Source organism: Capra hircus, chromosome 1 (assembly GCF_001704415.2).
Source record: "Capra hircus breed San Clemente chromosome 1, ASM170441v1, whole genome shotgun sequence".
NCBI classification, from domain to species: Eukaryota; Metazoa; Chordata; class Mammalia; order Artiodactyla; family Bovidae; genus Capra; species Capra hircus.
In genome coordinates this window covers 7,859,813-7,872,245 of record NC_030808.1, presented here as the reverse complement: position 1 = coordinate 7,872,245, position 12,433 = coordinate 7,859,813, and the positions used below count along the sequence as shown (strand labels likewise).

At 40.3% G+C, this 12,433-nt stretch overlaps 1 protein-coding gene across 1 annotated transcript in view; it reads right to left on the bottom strand.

Annotated features, from left to right (window-relative positions):
- ADAMTS5 (ADAM metallopeptidase with thrombospondin type 1 motif 5) overlaps positions 278-12,433 on the bottom strand; it is a 53,566-nt gene continuing 41,410 nt past the window's right edge. Inside the window, exons 8-9 of the mRNA XM_013965221.2 lie at positions 10,987-11,162; positions 278-3,401 (exon numbers count right to left, since the gene is read on the bottom strand). Coding sequence (XP_013820675.2) covers positions 2,834-3,401; positions 10,987-11,162 — 744 coding nt within the window. The 3' untranslated portion in view covers positions 278-2,833. The remainder of the gene's footprint in view (positions 3,402-10,986; positions 11,163-12,433) is intronic.

Genomic DNA, 12,433 nt, shown 5'->3' with positions numbered 1-12,433 from the left:
TTTTTTTCAGTGCTGCAACTTTTTTGTCTGTGATTAACCCCTTCATTCTTAATGTGCTTAAACTGTTTCCACAGGAAGGCAGAGGAAATTGAATTGGTTGAATAAATTAAAACAACGTCCTTAAACCTCTAAACAACAAGGTAGGGCTTCATTTGACATTTTCTGTTCCAGAAGAAATAAATGTTTTATTGTTCAGGGCTCCCTTTTAGCTACTGAAACAATTTGGAGTGTTTAGTTTTGTGAGTGTGATTAGATTCTTACTAACCTGAGCATTTTCAGACAAACTCTTTTAAACTCTTTTTTTTTTTTTTTTTAGGAAATTTATACTCTTAATTCAAGATGCAACTATGGAAAAAATAAAGGCATAACACAACTTGAAACTGAACTAAATTACTTTGCATATAGTGAGGATTTTCCCTTTGCTCATCATTCTCTGTGTCTATCCAACACTCCATTTCTCTAAATTTCAGTTTCCAGTTTATATTTTCTCAGGAGTTTAGACATACATTCCTTAGTCAATCTACTGATACCCATGCAAGAAAAAAAAAAAAAAAAACTAAAAAAGCCCCTTAGATAGAAGCATGGAATAGTGGTTTATTTATTTTAAAGTCTCTAGGATTGCTCCTACAAGAAGTGTAAAACTTCGGTATTTGGGGAAAATTGGAATCATTGATAAATCATATTTTAAAATCTATGAATACAGTATGGAGAAGCAGAATAGGAGACAATCACGTTTGCTCTTCAATTATTTTTTAATGTTACTGCCAATACAACCACAAAAGATTAAAAAATTGCCATAGCTGAATTACTTGATTCAAGTTATTTTGAATATTGGAAAAAGTAAAGCTGGTCTGTTAATTCTCTCGGCATAGTCAAATGATCAGTGTTATTTTTATTTTTTTCTACTGATGTGAACAGCTTTGCTTTCAGTGCCTCAAATCTGGTACCTTCATCAAATGGAGGTTACCAGTCTTGTACAGGCCTCCATTATCTCACTGTTTCTTGATTATGAAAAAGGACCACGTCTAAAGCAAAGTCAGCCTACAAAAACCCAAAAGATGGTTAACACTTTTGATTTCTTGAGAAAATACTTGAAACACAGAGACATTCATTTCCTTGGTCTACTGAAATGAATGTGCTATAGCAAGATCAATTACATAATTCTTTTATATTAAAAATATGTTATGACAAAAATAAACTCTCATGAGCTTAAGAAAACTCAAATAGTAGTTCCCTAATATCCTTATAAGCAAATCTCTAATAATAGGGCACATTTGGTAGGATTATTAGAAAATTTCATAAAAGCAAATTGTTTGTGCTATTTCACAAAGAAAAACCAAATAAAATAAAATATTTTAGTTTTTCTGAACCATGGCATAGAGGGATGTGGTTTATTGCCTATGAAGTTTCTATGCAGGTAACTGGAAAAATTTTTCATGTCTAACTATTCCAACTCACAATCTACCTAAACAGGCTATGGAAATAAGAGCAAACTTTGCAAAGGCCATCACATTTCATCACTCACTGGTACAACCAAATGCTTCCTAACTGGGAACAATCTTAACAGTATCAGTATACTTGGATTTAAAAAATAATGCAAAGAATTATTGCCCATGGTGTGGAAACAGTCTTGTTAATATTAACCTTTTTCTTTTTTTTTTTTTTTGCACTAGCCACATTAATGATAACCACTTCTACATGTGGCTGACTACCACGTCAACAAGTCCAAAACATCATAGGTTCAGAACCCTTGAACAAAGCAAACAAACGAGCGGAAACAAAACGTACTATAAAGGCTTGCTGGTAAGAGGTATACCAGTGTTGTACGTGATTGAAAACTTTGCTGTGTGTTCTGTATGGATATGACATATTGTGAGATATCAGATAGGAGCCACAGAGAGAGAAAGCAGTTGTGAAAATATAACTTGAAAATATGGTGAAGCAGGTATTTTCTGTTTGTTTGTTTTTACTTTTAAATTCTAACAGGAGGAAATTAATTTTCAGACCTTTGAATACTGATGCACACACAAACACTTCTCCTACCTCCTCATGATACATTAATTTGTCTGGCTGCCTGAAAAAATACAGGCAGTTAGTGATTTAAATAAATGGACCCCTGCGTATATTTAAATGACTAGATACACTGAGACCTTTTTTTCTTTTCAGAATTTCTCAGAAGATGCTTGCTGTCAAAATGGTTTATGACAAAAATTATATCTCCCGTAGTCTGAACGTATAACTAACTCTTTTTAAAACAGCAGCAAGTTCTTAATTTCCAGTAAAACATCCACAGCTCTTTCTGGAAACTGGAAAGAGTGGAAATAGCTGCAGACCTACTTTGGTCAAATACTTTTTTTTTATAGAAATATATATATATATATTTTAATAGAACCAAGTGATATAAAGTGACATACCAAGGAAGAATGTATTTACAAACAATAAAAATAAGCTGCTGTGTAAATAATATGCATGAAAATGATTATGATGCCTTTGAAGACATTCTATAAGAGGTAGGTGACGAGGGAGAGACTGCTCTGCCATCTTCGAATGTCCCCTGATTCTACATTCATCCGTGTTTCTGCAATCTCCTCGGCCCAGGGGATGTTCAAGAACTCGCAAGTGTTTCCACGTTCCAAGGTCACCACTGTCCCACGAAGCAGTGAACACCTTCATTTTGGTCGCTGAGGGCAGATTCTGCCCATAATTGGACTCCTCGTTGACAATGACACCGCAGGGTGTGACTTTCTGCACTTTAGGTGCACCCTGTGTTCACCAGGCCAGCATCCACGAGCCATCCTTTCAGTCGTCCCGGCAGACGGTCGTAACCACAGGGCTAACACTTCTTCAGCAAACACTGCTTAAAGGCGGAAGGCCTCTGCGAGAGGAGACATCCCTTCGCCAGCTTCCGATTCCCGTCCTGGCACTGCACCGTCCTGGTGTGCCAGCCCGTGTCACAGGTTCGTGAACAGGCAAGCCAGGGGCCTGTCACCCACTGCAGCTGCGGGGTGGGCGAGCCCACTTTATTGCTGCCCTGGCTGGTGACAGAGTTTGCTTTTGGAGCGGACTTCTTGGGAACGAAGAAACTGTAGCGGACATCAAGGGCTTTCGTGGGGTCTGTGGCAAGAATCTGCACAATGAGAATTTCCTTGGTGGCCGAGTAGCCCATCCCGTGCAAGAAGTCGTCCCTATGGCTCCAACCGCTGTAGTTCATAACGGTCCCGTTAATGTCGATGATGGTTTCCGAAGTGGAGATCATGTACTTGCCGTTGATCAGGTACTCACCGTTTTTCTTCTTCAGGGCTAAGTAGGCAGTGAATCTGGTCTGGTCTTTAGCCTTGAACTGGCGGACTTTTATGTGAGTCGCCCCTTCGGGGATCCTCACGACATCAGTGTAACCCTTACTGGAAGCAGGGATGTCGGCACAGGAGAGAGAAGGAAAGGGGCCGGGGCGGGAGGGGGGAGGAAGGAAAAAAAAAATAAGTAAGAGACTTAACAAATAGATGCACAAACAGAATTTCTCTAAAAGTGTGGAAGACCCGGGTTTCATCCCTGGGCAGGTATCGAAGGGAATGGAGGGAAGGGAATGGATACACACTCCAATATTCTTGCCTAGAGAATTCCATGGACAGAGGAGCCTGGTGGGTCACAGTCCATGGTGTGACAAAGAGTCAGACACTAACTGAATGATTAACACTTGCACATCACCTTATCTTGGTGCAGTTTTAGTGTATTAAAATTTAAAAATTTCAATTTATTAAAGCTTAAAATTGGTTTCAAACGTTGGTTTTCTTGTAACAAGATAAAATTATAGTTAGACTATTATATGGTATACATTTCTTTAAACAACAGGATTTTTTTTATTTTTGAAATTTTCTCATTATTTTTGGCCACACCATGAGTCATGAGGGATTGTAGTTGCCTGATCAGGGATTGAACCTATGCCCCCTGCAGTGACAGCGCAGTCTTAACCACTAAACCACGAAGGGATGTCCTGTATACATTTTTATTATGATGTTCAAAATTTACAAAGCTACTCTATGTTCTTTTTGGCACAAAATGAGATACAGGTAAACAGAAGCCAACAAAAATCTACCCTCAATTAATCTCACAGAAATCTTTCAATTAACGTTCCTCAAGCTTGTATACACATTAAGATCACAGGGGGATCTTTGAAAAAGTTCAAAGCCTGCAAATATGAATCCAGGGCAGTTAAATCCTCATCTTTGGGTCAGAAGGAGCAGTACTTTTGGAGTTTCCCCCACTGTTCTAATGTGCATACTAATTGAGAAACCATGGGCTTAATTATTTGTTAGACCAGAGGCAGCATAGAGGCTCTGATTCTGTTTCTACCTAACACTCTGGATTTGCTGGGGCAGGACAGAAAATAAAACATAAAATTCTGTAACTGAGTAACCACAGCTTACTGGTATCAAAAGGGGGGAAAGAAAGAAACATTAATGCCTTAGCAAATTTCCCAGAATTACTAGGGTTTGCAAAACTTTATGGTGGACTGACTGAGGCTTTTATGATGAGCAACAAATGAGATAGATTTCTAATGATCCATCTTCTGCTCAGGAAAGTGGGCAAAGGTATAAGTATCTCTGATACCCATAAGTTTGCAGAAAAGGCTAGGATGAAAGTTAGCTGAGCACCAAGGCATTACACCAGTGCAGGGGAGGCATCTTTTGCCAAAATCTTTGTCTCTCTAAGTAATTATACTAGTGTCTCCATATGTTTTAGGTTCCTAGCTATTTAAATAGAAACAAATACTTTGCGTGTGCAGTTTGACTAATGTATATGAAAGTTACTTATTTACTTTCAAATTCTTACTCAAGTTTAGAGGATATGGGGCAACTGATCCATATATGGAAAATGCAAGTGTGTTTCCCACTCAAGCATTTCCTCTGAGTTGGAGAGAAGGCTTAGTCCCAGGGAAGGCCCCTTTGTGCTGGGCATCTGATCTACAGTGATGGCCAGGCAGGTGGCAGAACTTCTTACTGTCTTGAAGAGAGGAGATGCAATGCTGATGATATGGCTTACCTACTCAATTTGGTTTATTACCTTTCTTTACGTAGTACATTTTGGATTAGATTCTGTTACAGGATCTTTTTTTTTTTTTTTCCCAAGTGTCTAATAGTAAAAGATGAGATGTTTCTATAATGGCTTCAAACAAAGCCAGGAGAAAAATATCCCATCTTACCTAAATAGTCTTGATGAGGGTGAAAGAGGAGAGTGAAAAAGCTGGCTTAAAACTCAACATTAAAAAAATGAAGATCATGGCATCTGGTCTCATAATTTCATGGAAAATAGAAGGGGAAAAAGTGGAAGCAGTGACAGAATTTATTTGGGGGGGCACCAAAATCACTGTCGACAGTGACTGCAGCCATGAAATTAAAAGATGTTTGCTCCTTGGAAGAAAAGCTATGACAAACCTAGACAGTATATTAATAAGCAGAGACATCACTTTGCCGACAAAGGTCCATCTAGTCAAAGCTATGGTTTTTCCAGTAGTCATGTATGGATGTGAGAGTTGGACCATAAAGAAGGCTGAGCGCCAAAGAACTGATGCTTTCGAACTGCAGTGCTGAAGAAGACTCTTGAGTCCCTTGGACTGAAAGCAGATCTAACCAGTCAATCTGAAAGGGAATCAATCCTTAATGTTCATTGGAAGGACAAATGGTGAAGCTGAAGCTCCAATACTTTGGCTGCCTGATGAGAAGAGCTGACTCATTGGAAAAGACTCTGATGCTGAGAAAGACTGAAGGCAAAAGGAGAAGGGGGTGGCAGAGGATGAGATGGTTAGAATCACCAACTCAGTGGGCATGAATCTGAGCAAACTCCTGGAGCTAACGAAGGAAAGGGGAGCCTGGTGTGCTACAGTCCATGGGGTCACAAACAGTTGGACATGACTTAGTGACTGAACAACAACAACAAAATCATACATTACCATGTGTAAAATAGCTAGTCAATGGGAATTTGCTGTATGACTCAGGGAACTCCAACTGGGGCTCTGTAACAACCTAGACGGGTGGGATGGTGAGGGAGGTTCAAGAGGGAGGGGACATATGTCTACTCATGGCTGATTCATGTTGATATTTGGCAGAAACCAACATAATACTATAAAGCAAGTATCCTTCAATTAGAAACAAATAAATTTTAAAAAAGGGAAAGCAGAAAAATTCCATGTGTAAATGAATTACACTGCTAAATCTAAACAAAACTCAAATACATGTTTGGAAAAAAAAAAAAAAGCCTATCATCAGGGAAGATGTATTAAAGTAATTTGCCCAAGTTCACTAGAGTTAACCAGTGGCAGTGCTAGGACATTGGACTCCCAATTTCTGCTCCTTTCACCACGTTTCTGTGCATGGAACCCTTAGCTCAATCAGCTGAACTTACTAACAGTTAAATGAAAATATGTTCTGGTGATGTTCAGAGTTTAAGTGATACCAAACAGAGTGTCAAGAAAGTAAAGAATGTCGGTTGAGAGAAACAGACAGCACAGACTTTTTTCTTTAATCCTTGTTCTTGGAGTCTGACTCATACTCATGAGAATCACTGGGAACTCAGCCCCGGACAGGTCTCCAGACTGAGTAGCTCAAGGCATTGGGCAGTATGAAGATTCGTGTGCTGATTTCTTGATGCTTCAGTAAAATAGGATTTCCTTTTATTCCTTATTTGTTTTCCTTCACCCTGATTGGTGTCATTTAAACTCTGGGCATGAACCATGACTGAATGCAGCTGTTTTCATGTAAGTATGAAGTATGAAGTGTGGATGGCAGGGCAAGGAATCTTCTTTCTTCTTTATACAAATGTCCCCTCTTTTTTGGATTTCCTTCCTATTTAGGACATGGGAGCAACCTAAATGTCCAGAGGAATGAATCAAGAAGATGTGGTAGCTATATATAAAGGAATATTACTCAGTCATATAAAGGGACAAAATTGTGCCCTCCGCAGAGACGTGGATGGACCTAGTGAGTCTATACAGAATGAAGTCAGAAAGAGAAAAACAAATATTATATTAACGCATATATGTGGAATCTAGAACAATGGTACAGATGAACCTATCTGCAAAGGGAATCTTCTTGTGTCCAGGGCTTTCTCCATAGTACTAGGAAGAGCACCTGCCATGAAGGAATACACGCATTCTTACATACTACACATGCTGTCATGGAAGTGACATTCTAGCAGGAGCAGGGGAGTTAGATCCCCAAACACAATTATGTGACTATATCTGTTGATGAGGGCTGTGGAGAAGAGAGGAGAGTAAGAAGACAGCGGAACTAGGAGGAAGGGGGAGAGACTCTCCAATTCATTTAAGGAAGTCACTGCCTGGGGGCGATGGGGGTTACACTTAGCAGACATTTAAAGGAATTCTAGAGGAAGCATCGGTTATATTGTCAAAAACTGTTCCAGGCAGAGGAAATAGTGCCCATGCTCCTGCCTGCCTTGTTTGAAGAGCGTTGGGAAGTTGGAAAGTCCAGAATGTTAGAGCAGAACAAGAGAAGAGTCCAGGGAAGAAGAGACTCAGAGCAGGGCAAGGACCAAAGCTTTTGGCATCACCCAGGTTACAAAACAGCCTTGTACACTGACTCTAAGTGAGCTGGCAGCCACTGAAAAGTTGAGCCCAGGAAGGCCACCATCTGACTCAGGTAAGAAGAGACCATGAAGACCCATAGGCTGAGAAGCCACCCTTGGGAAGACTGCGGGATTGATACGGCCCAAGAGGATGACCACTGGATGGTGGTGCTTGTCCTCCTGGTGGTGAGGGGCAACCAACCAGATTCTGGGACACACCTTGGAAGTAGGACTAAGCAGATTTGCAGATGAATGGATGTGCGGTGTGACAGAACATCAGGTGTGAAAGACGGCTCAAAGTTTTAGACCTAGGCAGTTAGAAGGACTGAACTGCCCTTTAGAGACATGAAGAAAATTGAGAGGAGTGAATTAAAATTAGGATCATGCTCCTGAAGGTTTTTGAACTTAGTGAAATATTTTAATATGCATAATCTCATTTGATCCTCACAGAAACATTTATTTGCAAGATAATTACTATTATTTCCATTCTCCAATTAAAATAAATAAATTTATATTAAAAAATTAAAAAAATAAAACCATTCTACTTTCAAGGCTGTTAATAGGAAAGAAGGTGAGTGATCCCTCGAGACCATGTGGCTAGGGAATTACTAAGTCAGAGCTGGATTGCGAATATTCCAGCTCCAAGATCAGTGTTCCTTTTTATCAGTCAACTATGTCAAGATAATTTATTCAGGATACTCAAAAAGATCATTTGCATCACATATTCTAATCTTGGTCAAATCAGTTTGCAAGGATTTATGGTGCATCCTGCTTGTTGCTATCATGAATACCTTCATCTTTTCGTGTGACAGCAAATACGTATTTATTTGCTGTAAACACATAAAAAACCTAAAAGCTAAATCTAGCTTAGGCTTGCACAGAGTTGGACAAGACTGAAGCGACTTAGCAGCAGCAGCAGCATTATAAGAGTCTTATAAGTTGATGTAGGAAGAATACATAGCATATAGTACATAAGCTATTAAAAAATAATTTTATTTCTCTGTTGGTTATGAATTTTTTCCCTTCCTTCTTTTTTCTCTCTCTCTCTCTCTCTCTTTCCTTTTTTTTTTTTAACAAATAGCCTGTGCATCCTATTTTTATGATCTAAACTATAGCCTCTACTTTGACATTCCTCAGTCATGTAAAACTACATAAATCTTAAACTTTCAGAGTCCCAAATCCATCATTTATAAAGCAAACATTAGACTGGATCTTTTCTAAGGTACCTGCACCTTTGAAATATACTGAAATGCAGAATATAATTGGACTTGCAGGCTTTTTGACCCAGATGGTCCAACACCATTAGATGAATAATTATAATATCACTAGCAAACAAGATTAGGAATGAATATTTTAATATGGAATAAATTCTCAAGCCATACATTTTTTTATCATCTCAAGGATTACCTTTAGTTTTTTTACATTACCATGGCACGCAATTTGTTTTGAGAAATGCTTCTTGTTGACTTGGCTTGTATATTGCTCTCCAGTTACAGACAGCACAGTACATACATCAAGAATGCAGATGTACCTGATCAATGTATGTGTGTGAGTGTGTGTGCACACTCAGTCATGTCGGATTCTTTGTGACTTCATGGATTGTAGCTTACCATGGAACGGTAATCCTACTCTGTCCATGGAATTTTTCAGGCAAGAATATTGGAGTGTGTTGCCATTTCCTGCTCCAGGGGATCTTTCTGACCCAGGGATCAAACCCGTGTCTCTGGCATCTCCTGCATTGGCAGGCGGATTCTTTACCACTGTGGCAGCTGGGAAGCCCCATCTGACCAATACCACATAGCGTAAGGATAGTCTTGGTGAAGAGGAAAAACAATTCTGCATTCCTGCAGACTCTTTAGCTGACTCAGTCATCCTAGCTGAGAGTATAATATTTCATGCCAGAAACTGGTTACTTTCTAAACTTACATTTTTTAAAGCAAGAGTGTAATCAAGGACCATGAGAGGGAGCAGGAAACAGATATTATGCTTCATAGAGTAGATAGAAACCAGGGTAGTGCACTCAAAAACAGGCTTGCCCTCTACACCACTGCAGATCACTTACATTTTGGTTTGAGAAATGTTTTCTCAAGAAAAATACAGGCCAAAGAGAATTTATTTGTTTTAAAAAAAAAAAGTAGTTAAGATGGAAACCAGTCATCTCTTCCTAAATTGTGTTTCAGGAATAACAGATCTGCAAGGTACGGCTCAAGTGGAATGTCACAGATTTTTTCTTTGCCTTTTTCACACTCTACAAAACCTGGAGCCACGGCCATTGTGATTCCATCTGCTTTGAGAGGTGCCACAAGTTTCCAGTCGGGATCCGTTTCACGTCCTTGCCTTCCCTTCTCATATTCATAAAGCATTAATAAGGGGAGGCTGGCCAAACCTCCTCTGAGACGGGCCTGGGACCTGGGATGCTTTGCTGCAGCGCTGCAATGCTTGCACCCGGACATACCTCTCCTCCAGCAACAAAACTCACAGACACTGTATGGGGTTAAAAATTAACTGCATGTGTGACCGACTGTGTGTAGCTGGGGCAAATTCTGGGCCCCCAAAATACGAAGAGATCAAAAAACCCAACTGCCACTTTTGAAGAGCATGGAGCAAAAAGCAGGGTACTGTGCTCACCCCCCTTCACTCGACACCACCAGAAAGTGAAAGCGTTAGTTGCTCAGTGGCGTCCAACTCTCTGCAACTCTATGGACTATAGCCCACCAGCCTCCTCTGTCCATGGAATTCTCCAGGCAAGAGCACTGGAGTGGGTAACCATTCCCTCTTCTCCAGGGCATCTTCCCGACCCAGGGATAGAACCTGTGGTCTCCCGAATTGCAAGCAGATTCTTTACCCTCTGAGTCATACCACCAGAAGGGTGGGCAAAATACCTAGGTCCCCCTTTCTACCCTCATCCGGTATAAAGAATGAGCTCTCCCTCCTCAGGGGAGCGAGCAAGCAAGGGAGCATGTTGCTTGTTGTTTTGCTTCCCCTTGTATGGGCCCCAGTAAAGCTTTTCCTGAATTTCTTGTATGCCCTGTAGTCAATTTCTGTTGCTTGGAGGAGGCCAAGAGCCCTGGTGGGTAACATGCCCACAGATAGCTTAGGATGTAATAAGTCCTCCTTTATCAATTTTGTAAGAGTCTAAAGTCATGTGATGCGAAGAACTGACTCATTTGAAAAGATCCTGACGCTGGGAAAGATCGAAGGCAGGAGGAGAAGGGGACGACAGAGGGTGAGATGGTTGGATGGCATCACCGATTCAATGGACATGAGCTTGAGTAAACTCCGGGAGTTGGTGATGGACAGGGAGGCCTGGTGTGTTGCAGTCCATGGGGTTGCAAAGAGTCAGACACGACAGAGTGACTGAACTGAAAGTCTTGTTCAGGTCAGTTAAGGGTGGTTCTCTCACATTACCTTTTTTTATTGAAGGTTCCAACCACCTTTGTGCAACTGGAGTTGTCTCCTCCACAGATGCCACACTTGTCATACTGCAGCTTCGAGCCAATGATGCCATCACAGCCTGTCCGCACACACTTCCCCCGGACACACACGGAATTGCTATATGGCCTGCATTCTGTTCCATCGGTCACCTGAATAAGAGAAACACCTTAGCGGTGGGAAATACTGGCTCTGCATACGTGATTTCTTTGATAAAATCAAGTTTTAATTTGGGACTTTTAAGTTTGATTGGAATAGATTTTATATCAGAAACTAAACAACCAAAAAAAGAAAAATAAACAATGTCCCCCCCCCCCGCCCCGCCTCCCGCAAAAAAGCCACAGTTTCCAGGAGTATTGAGTAGAAAATCTTTGCCGTATTGGTAGGAAGAAGAACTGGGATAAATCAGGGCTATGCCCTTTCTTTCTTCTTTCTCTCTAGAGCTTAATCTGAATGTATTAGGAGACCCAAGGTTCTCATCTCCATTTCTGGGTCTGCGATAAGTCCCCATGGTATAGTCTTGTCTTTCTATTGATAGAATATTTCACCCAGTATGTGGGACTGTTTCACCCAGTATGTGTCACTTGTGTGGAGAGAGGGAGAGCAGGATTTGGGAAGGCTCAAGAATGTGGGCATCCTTTTTGGTTGCATACTTGTTATTACTGTCATAAAACTGAAAATCTACGCTGGACACGCACAGCCTTGTCATGTTGGAAAGCCTTCCCTATTGTGTGAAATGGTGAGATGCTGAAATAGAGATGTGAGCACGTATGCTCAGTTGCTTCAGTCGTGTCCAGCTCTTTGCAGACCCATGGTCCATGGCCCAGCAGGCTCCTCTGTCCATGGGACGGTCCTGGCAAGAATACTGGAGTGGGTTGCCATGCTCTCCTCTGGGGATCGAACCCACTCAGCGTTCACCACTGAGCCACCAGGGAAGCCCCAAACAGAGACAAATTTGTGTAAAAAAAAATGAGTCTGGGGAAGTCTGAGAAAAGTACTTACTGGAAGAGACTGCATATTTTTGAAAAAAAGAATTAGCATATATTGAAAAAGGTAGTTATAAAATAGTATATATATATATGATCTCTTAGTGGTTTGTGCATGTAAGTAATACACATAGTTATACAAATAAATGTACATATTTTGTATTTGTGTATAAACAAAACTCTTGTCATATATGTCTGTGAGTATATGAATATGTGCATGTGTGTTAATTGGGGTGGGATATTCCTCAACAGGTTAACAACTCTCTGGATGATTATATTTCCAGATGATGGTTTTTGCTTTTATTTTTTATATAATATTTTTTAAAGAAAATGTATTATTTTACAATAAAAGATGAAATGTTTTAAAATGTACATAACTGGGACATTAACTTATTTTTCAATAATATGTCATAAATATCTGAAGATGTGTTACAGAG